We start from the raw sequence: 15,211 nt of genomic DNA on the forward strand, positions 1-15,211 counted from the left end.
AGTATTCAAGAGGAGCTATTGTGTTTACAGTAGAGTATTTGATGATTTTTACCCTTTGCCATTGATGTCAAAGTGGGAGACAGTTAGGAGATCAGTTGTTTTGAGGACATTTGGATCGTTCAACTGGGGTTGACATCAATGCCATAGGGGGAGATTGTTGGCATTGATGTGTTGTAGGTGTCTTGTTGGTTGGCACTGATGTCAACCTAGTAGCTTGGGTTGTAGGAGATATGGTTAACACATGTATGTTTGGTTACACAAGGTTAGTACATGGATGATGTGTTGCATTGGTTTTGGCATTTCCAATGGCATGGATATGTGAGGATATAACTATAATTTGCAGGTGTTTCATACAAAGTGTGAGCAAAGGATGTCATGGTCCTCATGATCATGTTGTTATGATCATGATTTTTACATGGAGTTGGATGGTGGTGTTTTGCACTAGTTAGAGGTTTTGCCATTATGGTTAGTTGTGTAGAGGTGTTGCATGTTTAGTACAATTGTGTTGGAGATGTGATGATCTCCTTGATCATGTTTAGTGATCATGTTGTTGCATACATGTGTTGGTCACTGCTACAGGATCTAGAGTTAAGGAGTTCGGTAGATTAGGTCTCCATGTCTCGGTTAGGTCCTCATGTTGATGATATGATACATAAGAATTTGAGAGGGTATACAAGTGTCAGAGATATCTTGAGTTGGTTGTGTAGGTACTAGAGGATGTCTAACATGTTCTGAAGTTGCATATTGATGGAAAAGTTGTTGTGGAGCAGGTTGATGGTCCAAGTGTTAGTATATTTTTTGGTTGGTATCCAAGTCAACATAGTTTGACTTGTGATGATGTTGGTGATGTGGCAGTGTCTTGGTAAAGTGTTGCAGAGGTGAAAAGGGATTCTTGAGGTATTTATAATGATGATCAAACTATGGAAGAAGTTTGGAAAAATTCTGGGTTGATTTAGATGAATTTATTTCATCCCTTACTGTTGTGATCTCTCCACAATTGAGAGATCTTATGGCACAGAATGCAGGTGAGTTGTTTCTTGGGTCTAAAGCTCATGTTTTCAGAAAATTAATATTGTTTCAGCTTCTTTTAAGTTCCCACGGTGTGGCGCATACTCTTGGGTGGTGATTTGATTCACTATATTGGACAAAATGAAATTCTCTCACAATTGTGAGGCACAAGGGTCAAGACTCTTACAAGGAAGAACTATCGAATTTTTTAGTAACAACATTTTTCTACACAATTTTGGTAACAACATTTTTCTACACAATTTTGGCAACAATATTTTATAAGTGGATCATTTTTACATTCGACATTAAGGCTAACCCTAATATAAACAATATCTCTTTACACAATCCTAGTGACAACATTTTCTTGGACAATCATGGTGACAATATCCTATTGGCCACCAGATTGTTCTTCCATTCAACATTGAAGCTAACCACAACATAAACTTAACTTAATGGGAATATATATATCTATATATATATATATATATATATATATATATATATATATATATATATATATATATATATATATATATATATATATATATATATATATATATATATATATATATATATATATATAATCACTATATATAAATATAAACAAAATCACTATCCTAAAACTGATGCAATGCATCCATCACCTAAAATAAAGAATGAGAATTTCTTGCTTTCACTAAATGAAAGAAATTCTAAAATTGATTTTGTAAATTTTAGATTACATTAGCTATTTAAAAAATAAATAAATTGGTTAATAATTATTTTGTTTTGTTTTTTAAATATAATGTTATATTTATTTAGTAAATTATATATATATATATATATATATATATGTCTTTAGATGAATTGGAAACTAATTATGTTCATATTTATGTGATATGGGTTAATTCTAACTAATATTACTAAATTTCTAAGTGAACCATATTTTCTAAGTAAATCATGTACGTCTTATATGTAACCCGCACTTGAACCTCAAACTACATAATTCACAAAAACTTCCAATTACACCAATTATCAATCCTATAAATCTTATATTTGATTTATTCTTTTATAAAAAATGGTATTTAACCCTTAAAAATATTAAGAAATAAAAATGAATAGAGATATAAAAATATTAATGAATAAGAATCTCAACTTAAACTAAGCAATGAAAACATTAATGAAGAGTCTCGAGTAAGTTAAATATATAAAATATGTATGATGATGCGTTCATATGGAAATATGTAAGCATCGATAAAACACAAATATTTAAATTTAATAATTACGCCGTAAGGCGTTCCCCTTTGAAATCAACTCCCCTTCTTGCCCACCTGTCATCCTTATGCACCCTAAGATTATATGTTAGACGATTGAGAAAAGATGAGCCTTCGATCACAAAAAAATAGTTACAAATAAGTTACAAGTATTCAAATCATATAGTTAAATACATGTCTGCGAACTTAGCTTGTGATCTCTTCAATGCGGTTGTAACTGAAGGAAGTATACTTTTCGCTAGAGGTGATCACCAAGAAGGGGTACAACGGAGCCAAGGCAGACATCTTGTCTTGCAAATTCATACTATTTGTGCTCCTGCTCCTGGCGGGCTACCTGCCTTTCCATGATGCGAAACGATGTGAATCTGATAGTGATGTATAATAAGATCTAAAGGGGATTTCAAATGCTTGCCCTGGTTTTCCTCTAAGGTCCGGCATTTGGTTATCAGGCCGCTAGACCCTGAGGATCACCGTTACGCAGGTCATGGAGGTTTCTTGGTTCCGTCGGGGCTTTAAGCGCCCGCAGGCCGACAATGATGTCGATGTCAGACAGCTCAAAGATGTTGGCCCGGCCTTCCCCTCCCCCAAGCTGACCTGCTGGAACGTCGACCTCCCTGAACACCTTCGACATAATTTCCCTCTCGTCGGGGTTCAATCTCTCTCGGGCCTATTCAAGTATGATGTGGATCAACGACTTACTGGGAAAGGGAGAATGATCCAGATACCAAAATATAACTCTCAAGAAAATTTCAAGTCAAATAGAGTAAGGTACTTTCGTAACACTTCTCAAGACCATCTTGTGTTCCAGAGAATCTTGTATTTCAGACAGAAAATTGCAGTAGGTTTTCATATAGGGCCTTATTGTTTTTGGATATGCCTAGATGCATGACCTAGTTTATGATCGCCTATTTGCACGGATCTTTAGAGATTTATGCAATTTTGGTGGAGGTAATCAGGAAAGTTGACGTAGTTATCCCATTATCCCCGCTGTAAAGGCACCATGGAAGATGGATCACTTGAATATTACTAAGGCCATTAAGGAGGTTGGAACCATCAAGGTATATAGCATTGTTGATGAGATTTGAGAATTTTGTATATATATTAGAAGTACATGGGAATTCCAATTTTTTCATAATCATTAGTGATGAAGTTTACAGAGGTTTTTGCCTTTTTTCCATTTGAGTTCAGGGATTCTGTTGATTAAACCCATGTGGTGGAGCCTGTAAAGACCATGTTTTCTACCAAAGTGAAAATTCCCAAATTCTCAAAGACACGGAGATAGAAGGCATCCCTTACACGTCTCAAGCAAGTATCTTTTGGGGCTATTTTTTTCCAAATTTGGGGTATTTAGACCTCACTGCGAGTGCAAGGGATAAAGTTGCCATATCTGGGGATGGAAATGCTAAAGGAATTTAAAGTCTTCTCTCTGGTAAAAAAATGTTTCCATTCTATGACTAGCATTTGATCGTGTACTCTTTGATCAGTTGTTAATGTACTATCCTACATTAGATATGCAGTCATTTTTGTAAAGAAGGATGATATGGGACATATATCATCAAGGTAGTGGATGACCCTATAACTCTAAACAAGATCCTGAATTTGAGGCTTCTTGCCAACACCTACTCCACTAATGAGCATATAGATCTGTGGGAGAAGAAAATTAGCAAGACTTTGGAGAAGAACTATATACCAGAGAAAGAGGTGTTGAAAAAAATTGCAGTTAAGGATTTGCAATATTTTTCCTTCTTCCCTTTGCATTTTTAGACTTATGATATCCTGTATTTGAGGCTTTCTGCCAAAGCCTACTCCATTAATGAAATTGTATCTCTGTGGGAGAAGAAATTTGGCAAACTCTGTAGAATACCTATATTCTAGAGGAAGAGGTGCTGAAAAAAATTGTAGGTTAACCTGGAATATTTTTCCTTGTTCCCCTGACATTTCCAGACTTAATGAAGATCTGAAGAGATTTATGCATTTATTTGCTTCCATTATATATGTGTACAATGAAACATTTTATCTATTCAGTGATTCACATTAGATGAGACCTTAATTTAAAGGTGACCTGATCTAATGAAACCTCCAAACAATTTGGTAAAGGAACCATTGCCATAGATGAGCATAATTCTGGAGATGTCTAATCACATTAAGAAAATTAGTTGTTTGGTGTTCAAGCATCTCTTTAGGCAAAAGATGGAGAATTTTGATTTTGATTATTACCCTTGATCACATTAGAAAAGCTATACAATTCAAACAATTTCACCGTGTTCTATACAAAGTCTCTCCTCATAAAAATAGAGATTTTGACTTCCAAATGATTTTAACTTTCTAGACAAAGCTGTGGAAATTTGGATTTTGAGACGATTTTGTCTTTTCATTGTACAGACAATAAACAGAGAGATTGATTTTGATATGCTTTGAATTTGATTTTAGGTAGTAACTATAACACAGGGGCTTGGAGGAGGTTTGGAGAGGGACTTAAAAAGGCTTGGATGTTTGTAGTGCTCCCTTGCAAGTCAAAAATGAATTTAACAAATTAAAAAAATATATATTCTGACCTAGTTAAACTTCAGTGTTATGTGTAACTCAGAATCGCGCATCACAAAAGTTTTTACCTTCTTAAATTGGACGTTAACTATTGTTGGAAAAGTTAAATTTATATAAACAATTTTGAGGTGTATACTCTCAGAAATTTAAATTTGTTGGAAAAGTTAAATTGGTTATGGTGTATACTGTGAGAAATTTAAAAACCTCGAAATAAGTCTGCTCGAAGTGCTGTAAATAAGTCGTCATGATATATGTTCAATCGACCTATGGACACAAAACTCATGGAATGTTCATTTTACAAGGCTTTTAGAGATAACAAAAGCCCCTTTTATAATGATCATGATAAGACATAATTAGAATGTCTTCTCTTTGAGGTTTCTGCGAGTTACATCATTGTCTGTATTATCTTCCGGATACATCACATTAGATTTCCTTCTGATCGACGTTTCGAACCAGCAACGATGGTTCATCTTCAGGATCTGAGATATTATTTGAAAGACTGTTCTCAATTTTTCTTCACACACACACACACACACACACACACACACACACACACACACACATATATATATATATATGAGATGCTTGGCCGACAGATATTAGAATTTATTTGTTTATTTATTTTATTATTATTATATTTTTATTTATTTATTTATTTATTTTTAATTAATTAATTTTATTATTTATTTATTTATTTAATTTATTTAATTTTATTTATTTATTTATTTTTATTTCTTTTAATCTGACTGTTATGGTTATATAAATTTCTTTTAGGATTATTTTTATTAATTTATTTTATTTATTTGTGTTTAAATTGTTGTATTTATCTTAAATTGTTATTTTTTTTCCGGGGAAAAAAGCAAAACTTTCTATTATGGTGATAAAAAGTTTTTACACATTTGTTCTTAAGCCATGCTGGGCTCATTTTTACAATCACAGCTCAACCCTTAGGGAGCTTTCTGCGGAGTCTGTCCTGTATATGTCTTCCTCCCGGAAGGGGGAATTAAAACCATAAAACAAAAGTACACTAATACATGTGATACCCGGGGTCTCCTTCAAAGAAAGAAAACAACCCCATTCTGTCAAGTATGTCCACCAGTCATTTTAGAGCCAAAAAAATATTTAGGTCTGTAAGCTATGATCTAAATGCCGAAAGTTCACCCTGCTATGGATAAATATGTACAAAAAGTAAACAGAAAATATAGAAAAACTGTAATATTTGCCGACAAAAATGGAGCCAATCAAGATCTGTCATTACTGTTGCTGCTCATAAGGAGGCTGTTCTGTTCGGTGAGACTGTCCCTGATATATCTCTTCTATCGCCCAGCTGCCCGAATCCTGTTGAAGACCAGCCTTAGATAACTGATCTGCTTCTTCGTTCTTCTCCCTGTAGATATGGCATAGTGAGAACCTGTTAAAGTATGTCTTCAGATATAGAATCTCTTCAACAATTGTCATCAAAATTTGATTTTGACAAGCAGCTAAACCATTGATCCAATTTATAACATTAAGAGAATCCCCAAAAATCTGAATGGTGTTGATGTTTTTGTGTTGTAGCCAGCATAATAGGAGACGTAAGGAAGAGAGTTCCGCAAAATTATTAGTTCCTGTACCCAACCCAACCGAGGCTTTTAGAGTATGTTCTGAGTTGATATGTATGCACATGCCTGCACCAGCCCTATTGTTTTGTGATGCCCCGTCAAAATAACCACAAGGGATATCCTCCTGTATGATGATGTTGTTTTGTTTAGGTCTGGATTTTTTTTCCTCAGGGGGAGGTAGAGCAGAGTAAATGGCAATAATATTAGATGCAATAACAGAAATCGGTGTATTTTGATCTTGGAACAAACTCTTGTTTCTCGCAAGCCACACACCCCAGCAGTAGATAATTGGCAAGTTCCTCATATTCCCAACCGAATATGTTTGCCACCATTTCCTCCAAGTATCACCCAGCAATTCATTTCCCCATTGTGCAGTCACCTTAAGAAAACCGATGACCTCCTCCCATAATTTCCTCGAGAAAGAACATGTGGTGAAAAGATGGTTTGTAGTTTCCTCCTCAGATTTGCACAAAGGACATCGCCCTGGACCAGCTAAAAATCTTGATTGAAGATTTTCCCACGTTGGTGCCTTCCTATTTAAAATACACCAGAGAAAGAGTTTGGATTTGGCAGGACTTTTAAGTTTCCATATATCTTTGGCCCACCATTCCGGTTCTCCCCAACCTATCTTTCCCATTAGATAAGAATATCCTTCTTTTGGTGTATACCCCCCAGTTTTGCTGTGAGCCCACATTAATCTATCAGGTTCCTCTCTTATCGTAACATTGGATCGATTAAGTTCTTTGATGTAGCCTGTCCATTCATTCTTCCATCTAGCATTTAGTCCTAACTCTTCATCGTCCTTCCAAGCCTGTCCCCAAATAGTAGACTGCCCTACTCTTTCAACCTGATATATATAGGAGATACCTTTGGACTCAAGATGTCGAAGAAGTCCTGGTGATAAAGCATATGCTTCATTACACCCAACCCAAGGGTCCCTGCCAATCCTGATTTGTTTGCCATCTCCCACTTTCCATGCTAACCCTTGCTCAATTACTGAGAAAGCCTCCACCGTTGCCTTCCAAATTACAGAAGAGTTTTTTGCCTTCTTATTCTGACTCCGAATCCAATCATCCAAAGGCATTGGATCAATGTACTTCCTTTTAACCACCCTTGTCCACAGATTTTCAATAGTTATAAGCCTCCATCCTGACTTTGCTGCTAACGAGGTGCTGAACTCAGGGAGTCTTTTAATCCCCCAACCTCCCCACTCTTTTGGTCTGGCCACTTTATCCCAGGCCACCCATGGTAATCCGGAGGATTCCTTAGAGCCTGCCCATAAAAATCTGCAACATATCCTTCTAATTTTCTCCATTACACCTTTAGGAAACCAGGTTAGGGCAGCCCAGTAAACTGGGATGGCTAACAAGACTGATTTAATAAGAGTCAACCTACCTGCTCGGGACAGCCATCTATAACTCCAATGTGAAATTCTTGCTTCAATTTTTGCTATGATCCAATTCCAGTCTTCTTTTCTGTAAGCAACTGGTTTTAACCAAAACCCCAGGTATTTAAAGGGAACATCTAGAGGTTGACACGGAAATGGAAAAAGATCAATCAATTGATTTCTTTCCCTCCTGTCTACAGCTGCCAAACAAACCTGAGATTTCCCAGAATTTATCTGCATTCCAGTTGCTTTTAGAAAAAGATCAAAAATGCATTTTAACTCCTTTAATTCGCTGTAATTACCATTAGAAAAAATTAATATATCATCAACGAAAAGCAGGTGGGTGATGTAGAGATTTATTGCTACCTCAATACCTTTTACCTTATTCTCACTTCTGGCTTTATGTATCAGTCTACTTAGCCCTTCTGCCACAAGGAGAAATAGGAGAGGGGATAAGGGACACCCTTGTCTGAGGCCTCTCTGACTAGTAAAAAATGGGGATGCCGCTCCATTGACAATTACTGCAAAGCTGACATTTGTTATGCACCCCATAATCCAGCTGACAAAAGGATAGCTGAATCCCACATGAGTAAGAATCATTCGAAGATAGAGCCAGCTGATCCTATCATAAGCTTTGGAAAGGTCTATTTTAAGAACAGCACCCTTCTTTTTCTTTGTTTTGACACTATGAATTACCTCCTGAGTGACCCCTATAGCTTCATGGATTTGTCTACCATCCAGGAACCCAAATTGTTCCATAGAGATGTTCCTGGACAAGATCGGATTTAATCTGAGGGCTATAACCTTTGAAATAATCTTGTATATACAATTACACAAAGAAATTGGTCTGAAATCTTCAAAACTTTCCGGTTCATCCTTTTTTGGAATGAGAGCAATGAATGTTGAATTAAAAGGTCTATATATTTCTCCTTTCAACCTAGACTCTTCAACAACTTCAGTTATCTCATCTCCAATTTGATCAAAAAAATATAGAAACAATTCTATTGTCCAGCCATCAGGGCCTGGACTCTTGTCTTTACCCATTAGCTTCATAGCTGCTTCAATCTCCCCCTTTGTGACCGGAATTGTAAGATCTTCAGCTTCATCTTCCTCAATGAATCTAGGAAAACATTGTACAGTTTTAAAGACTTCTGCTATAGTAGCCTCTCCCTGATCTGCAAAAATGTTTTGAAAGTGTCTTTTCCCTAAACCAGAAAGCTCTGGAAAAGACCTGACATCTCTTCCTTCTTCATCTTTAAGGTGCCAGATAGTGTTTATAGATTTCCTTCCTTTTGCATAATTTTGAAAAAATTTTGTGTTCTCATCCCCAGACTTAAGCCAAATTGCCCTGCTCTTGATTCTCCATTCTTCTTCCCTTTCCAAAAGTATTTTTGTTTGCTTTTTCTCCAATAGAAGGATTCTATCTTTAGATTCTTGAGATGAGTAACCATCTGAATCCAAACCCTCCATCTGTTTCAACTCCTCCCTTATGATGTTCATTTCCTCATTTTGTTTCAATTTCCTATCCTTTGCCCAGGAAATTGTAGCTGATTTCAATCTTTTTAAATTGTCCATGAACAGATAACTTTTCTCCTCACCTGCATTGTGTTCAGGATGAATCCAAGTTTCTTTAAACAACTTGCTGAACGTTGGATCTTGTAGCCATGCAGGATTAAATTTGAAGGGTGCAGGGGGTTTATGAGGAGAGATTGATATGTCTAAGAAAATCGGGAAGTGATCCGAGTTCCCAACTTCCTCAACCCACTGTCTGATCAAGGGAGCTTTGGAAGACAAAGAGTCCGTCAGCAGGAATCGATCTAGTCTTTTGGCAATCCTGTCTGCTCCTATCCTTCGATTCCTCCAAGTAGGCTTTAGCTTGATCGGTCGAGGATCAATAAAGTTATTCTCTGTGATAAGATTATGGAAAAAATCTGTAAGAGGATCTTCTCTAGCCGATGGGCCCCAAGCTTCCAACCTACCCAAAGTAAAATTTAAATCGCCTCCCATAATCATCACAGGAGCTTTCATAACAGATTTTGACATCAATTCATCCCAAAAAGATTCCCTGCCTTGACATGGTCCATAGATATTTACTATGTTGATGGGAAAACTGAAATCAGGGGATGTGATCTCCATTCCCATAACATTCTTCATCCCCCAATTATTGAGAACTTTTATCCTCCCTTTTTTGTACCCAATTGCAATTCCCCCCGAATGTCCAAAGACATCCATAGCACTGAAAGACCACCCAGGCAGAAGGGTATTAAGCATATTTTCTATCTCATAAGCCTTCCCCAATGTTTCTTGCAGAAAAATAACATCTGCTTTCGAGTTGAAAATCCATTCTTTTAAGGCCAGTTTTTTAGGTTTGCTGGCCAAACCTCTGCAATTCCAAGACGTCAGGATCATTTGATTACTCCCTCAGGGGGATGAGCTGCTCTAAGAACCCCCGGAATGGAAAATTGTTTACCGTCTGCAACATCCATCTTCGCTTTAAGTTTTGCTTTAGACATATCAGATTTCCGACCACGCTTGTTTTTGGATTTGATCAATGGATGTATCAGCCCCAACCCACCTAAAGACCCCTGAGTCACTTGGTTCCCACCCAAAGATCTCAGATTGTAAGGACAAGGAGTCCGGGACACAGGGTGAGTGAGAGGAGGCCATTTATCTTCACAATTTATATCCAGAAGTGGTAAGGTTTCAGCTAATGTTTCCACATCCAGATTTAACATTGTTTGTTCCATCTTATCATCATTACAATTTTCATGCTCTTTATATGACGAAGAAGTAATATTATGATTTATATATGGATGCTCAGGAGAGATTAATGAGGAGGTAGAAGTCCCTGAGCACTTACCCTTCTCAGCTTCGACGGATTGTTCATGGGTTGCTTCCTCAGCGATCCCTTTCACAGCTTCCTTGTCTTTTGCTATCTCCTCAACGACCCCTTCTACAGCTTCTTGATCTTTGCCCGCTTCCTCCGCCGGCTCCTTATAATGATCGCTTCCCTCCGCTGGCCCTTTCTCTGTCTCCTCTGCCTCCAGATTCATAGGGTCAAGCGTCTCCGTCATGTCCTGCTCCGTCGACATCTGAACATCTTCTTGTTCATTTACTCTGTGAGCTGTTGTCCTACGAAAATGTCTTCTCCTTCTCTTATGTGGACAATCTTTTGCCATATGCCCATACTCGTGGCACCAATGGCATCTGAAAGGTAAATATTCGTAGTCTAAAATCTGTTCATAAACATATTCATGGAACTGAAGATTAATTTTTTGTGCCAAACCCCCACTCGGTTTGAGCATGACAAGAATTCGTGCAATTGCCCTATTTTTCGTTGTTAGGAAGGACCTATCCGCATCCATATATGCCCCCAACCTGTTACCGATGGTTTTGAATACATCCTCAGTCCATAGAAAAAATGGTAACCCCGGAGCACGCACCCAAACAGGAAAAACATCCGTGCGTTCCTTGATAGCGTCAAATAAAGGGGACCATTTTTTTAACAGAACAGGTATGTTATCAATATGCCATATACGCTGCAAGACCCAATCCGCCGATTCTTTGTCATCAAATCTGAGTTTGAACCATCCTTTTGCTAGAACAAGGGCTTCGAAATGCACCGGTCTCTCTGCCGTGAAACTTTTTTCACCCCATTCTTGAAGAAATTCAGATGTGTATGGCTTACCTCTGACTCTGCCTACCAAAGTACATTCAGCAACCGCTATAGCTTCTATCATGGACACCTCCATCCCCAAAACCAAATTGTCCGCTATGACCTGTGTACCAATAGGCCTTTTCTGTTTTCTTGTCGCTCCTATTTGTCTTAAGTTTTCCACCGCCGGTCTGCTTCCTTCACAAACCTCGTTATTATCTGGAGTTATCTGTGCTAAGCCCAATAGAGTTTCTGATTCCCACAAAGACAGGATCTGTCCTGATATTCCCAAAGCGTCTTTTCCAGATAACAAATTTCCCGCATCCAATCCATCAATTCCTTCCTGCCCGCCAGTTGAAAAGTCGCCTAACTCGAATGTATTGGTCTCGAGTTGGCCCTGGTTCTCTCTTGGCCGGGTAATCCTTGAAAGCGAGGTAGAAACTCCTGGGAATCTAGGATTCTCAATGTCTGTAGGAAGCCCTAACTGGGTTATTTCTTCGAGCCCTTTTGGGTTTGAAAACCTGGTTTTTAGAGCATTGCCCTGTGGGACCGTGGGCAAACTGGTCGTATTTGTCCCTCTCGATTCGGGTTCTTTCTCTATATGAAAAGCGCCATCCTCTGAACCATCGTTCTGTATATCATTGTCCGGACCCTTGTCTGGGGATGATACCTGAAGGGTTTTCACCTGCGATATAGACTCCAGTCGCGGACTTTCTACAGACCCAAAATAAAAATCCACATTCTGTGAATTTATTTCCTTCCCCCACATGGAAAGAATATCTTCAACGTCTGGGTCCAGTGCTAGAAATTCGGCAGGTTTTACCATGGTTGAAAACTTCCAACGTATATGACCACCGACAGACCAATGTGAACGGAAACAAACAAACAGTTGACGGTAATGATATTTTACCTTACCGAGTAATATAAAATGCCAGAGCCCGGTTAACCTACATCTGCCAGTTGCATCAGCTGAAGGAAAAGCTCCCGTGACGGCAGCTGTGCAGGGCCACAGATCTCATCTGCCTATCCAAGCCCTATTCGGGGTTCCGTTATCAGACCAAGGATCGAAACCCACACCTGCTCCATTCCCGCTCCTGGACTTACTCTAAAGAGGTCACCACTGCTTGTCATTTGCTCATGATAATGCTGCTCAATTGAGAACAAACTTGCAAGTCTCTTAAATTGTTATAGTTGTCATATTAGTTTTAATTGTTCTTATTTAACTATTTTTATTTTAATTACTTTATTTATTTATTTAATTATTTTTATTTAATTATTTTTATTGTATTTATTTCAATTAATTAATTATTAATTTTAAGTGTTATAATTATTAATTTTAATCGTCATTAATATTAATTGTATTAGTTTTACCTAAATATTGATTTTAATTGTTATAATTATATTTAAGTCAATATTCGTTTATGATTATAACCATTTTTTTTTTTTAATTTTAAATTGTTATTGATTTATAATAGTTTTGGTTATATAAATTTCTTTTAGGGTTTTTTTTTGTGTGTTTAAATTGTTGTATTTATTTAAACAAAAATAAAAATAAATACAATAATTTAAACACAAAAAAAAAAAAAAAAAAAATAAATAAATAAATAAATAAATAAAGAAATTTATATAACCAAAACTATTATAAATCAATAACAATTTAAAATTAAAAATAAAAATAAAAAAGAAGAAAAGAAAAAAAAAAAGAAAAAAAAAATGGTTATAATCATAAATGAATATTGAATTAAATATAATTATAACAATTAAAATCAATATTTAGGTAAAACTAATACAATTGATATTAATGATGATTAAAATTAATAATTATAACACTTAAAATTAATAATTAATTAATTGAAATAAATACAATAAAAATAATAAAAAAAAAAATTAAATAAATAAAAAAAGTAATTAAAATAAAAATAGTTAAATAAGAACAATTAAAACTAATATGACAACTAGATTAAATCTTAATATTATTGATAATAATCAGAGTAACCCTACATGTTTTTTGACATGCGGGAGAGAGCTAGGGTTTTGAGGAAGAAACCCTTGACGGCGCCGACAGCACAGAGGAACGTGTTCACGCTCCGCACAGGAATCTCTGCAGCGTGACAGAGCTACAGGGGATCAGCGTAGGACGATGGGACCTCCTCAGGGGGGGGCGTCAGGGCCCTCCCCCTCACTGAATAGCCCAGAGCAAGCTGTCATCTTCGGATCAGTTGATCCGGATATTCTCAGCAAAGGGAAAAAGCAACAAGGTAATGACAACGATCCACAGGAAGAAAAAGAGACTCAGGGGAACAGCCCGAAGGTTACTTCATCTACCTGCCGACCTGTAGCGAAAGAAAGGCCTCGAATAGAACTGCCAGGAGACAAGATCGATAGAAGGATAGAGTTCATGAAAGATCACGCCATCATTGGAAAATTCATAGGGTTTTGGCCAACTGAGAGAGCATTAAACGGATGGATTGCGGCGAAATGGAAACCCAAGGGAGATGTCACTCTCCAGCTTGGGCCGAAGGGCTTCTTTACCGCCATCTTTTTTTGCCTTGAAGACAAATACAGGATCCTAGTAGGGGGGCCGTATTTCTTCAACTCGGCAGGTCTTTACATAAGGGATTGGATGCCAAGATTCAACCCGGACAAGGAAGATCTCACTTGGGCACTAGTGTGGATCAGGTTGTACTCACTCCCCGATGAATACTGGGAGGAAGATTGTCTAAAGCGCATAGGAAACGGAGTGGGAGAATACATCAGAGCGGCAGAAGAAACCAAATCCCGTAAGTATATCTCCTATGCAAGAATATGTGTCTTTATATGTCTGAATGAAGCTTTACCTGAGTCAGTAACCCTTGCCCATCGCGACGAGGAATGGATCCAGCCTCTCGATTATGAGCACGTACCCTTCAGGTGCAGAAGATGTCATGCGTTGGGGCATCTATTCAGGGATTGCCCTCTCAATGCCAAAGCCAACTCCTCTGATCCTTCTGATCCCCCATCTCATGATGGTTTCACCAAAGTCCCAAGTCGGAAGCGCTCGCATAAAAAGCCTCAGAATGGGTCCAAACCCCAGCCAACCAGACCCCAAAACCCCGCATCTAAGAACAGCTTTGACATCCTAGGCGACTTCTCAGATGATCAGCCCCTAGACACTGAGAATATCCATGCATGCCCTTCCTCTTCCACCCATCCCCCTCCTTCCGACCCCCCTCCCAAATCTCAGCCTCCCATTATTATCCCGACCATCCTCAGCAGATTCCCGAAAGACTCAAAGGAGATTCCAAAGGAAATGGAGGTGGATGGAAAGACAGATCCCCTGCAGGACTCGGAGACTAATCAAGAGGAAAGCAGTCAAGTGCACAAAATGGAGGAAGAGCCAGAAATCATAGATCTACACGGTCTGGACATTATAGAACTAGAACTGGCTTGCAAAAAAAAAGCATATGAATCCATCTCTGAGACCGATCTAGAAAAGTTGGAAGTGGTCATCTCCAGAGCCTACCACCAAAACCAACTAGGTATTCAACCCGACAGTACTTGGGACGACAGCTTGAGTCCAAAGGATACCAAAAAAAGAGGGAGGAAGACAGATCTCCAGAGAACAATAGAGATTGGGAAAATCCTGGTGGACTCCGGAAGATATGCGAAGTTGACAAAGTACTACAGTCCTGCCCAAACTAGTTGAACCATGAAGCTTGTATCCTGGAATTTAAGAGGGCTTAATAGCCCTGGAAAACTCAGGATGTTAAAAAACATGATCAAG

General features: G+C 37.8%; 1 protein-coding gene across 1 annotated transcript; it reads right to left on the reverse strand.

Annotated features, from left to right (window-relative positions):
• Positions 1–6,059: 6,059 nt before the first annotated feature.
• On the reverse strand, positions 6,060–10,202 carry LOC149257434 (uncharacterized). The gene is made up of 4 exons (XM_089374899.1): positions 9,242–10,202; positions 8,731–8,968; positions 8,175–8,523; positions 6,060–8,027 (listed from the first exon to the last, which is right to left on the reverse strand). Exons 1-4 carry the CDS (start codon positions 10,200–10,202, stop codon positions 6,060–6,062), a joined length of 3,516 nt encoding a protein of 1,171 aa, XP_089231025.1.
• Between the last annotated feature and the right edge of the window lie 5,009 nt (positions 10,203–15,211).

The sequence above is a fragment of the Pinus tabuliformis genome, chromosome 6 (genome assembly GCF_031772625.1).
Source record: "Pinus tabuliformis cultivar Carrire ecotype Pingquan chromosome 6, CPIR1, whole genome shotgun sequence".
In the NCBI taxonomy this organism is placed as follows: domain Eukaryota; kingdom Viridiplantae; phylum Streptophyta; class Pinopsida; order Pinales; family Pinaceae; genus Pinus; species Pinus tabuliformis.

Coding starts and splice junctions, on each gene's coding strand:
- LOC149257434 (XM_089374899.1), bottom strand. CDS start 10,202: ATGATCCTGACGTCTTGGAATTGCAGAGGTTTGGCCAGCAAACCTAAA. Junction 8,969..9,241: donor GGAGGGTTTGGATTCAGATG/GTTACTCATCTC, acceptor ACATTTTTGCAG/ATCAGGGAGAGGCTACTATA. Junction 8,028..8,174: donor AAGCCAGAAGTGAGAATAAG/GTAAAAGGTATT, acceptor ACTGGAATGCAG/ATAAATTCTGGGAAATCTCA.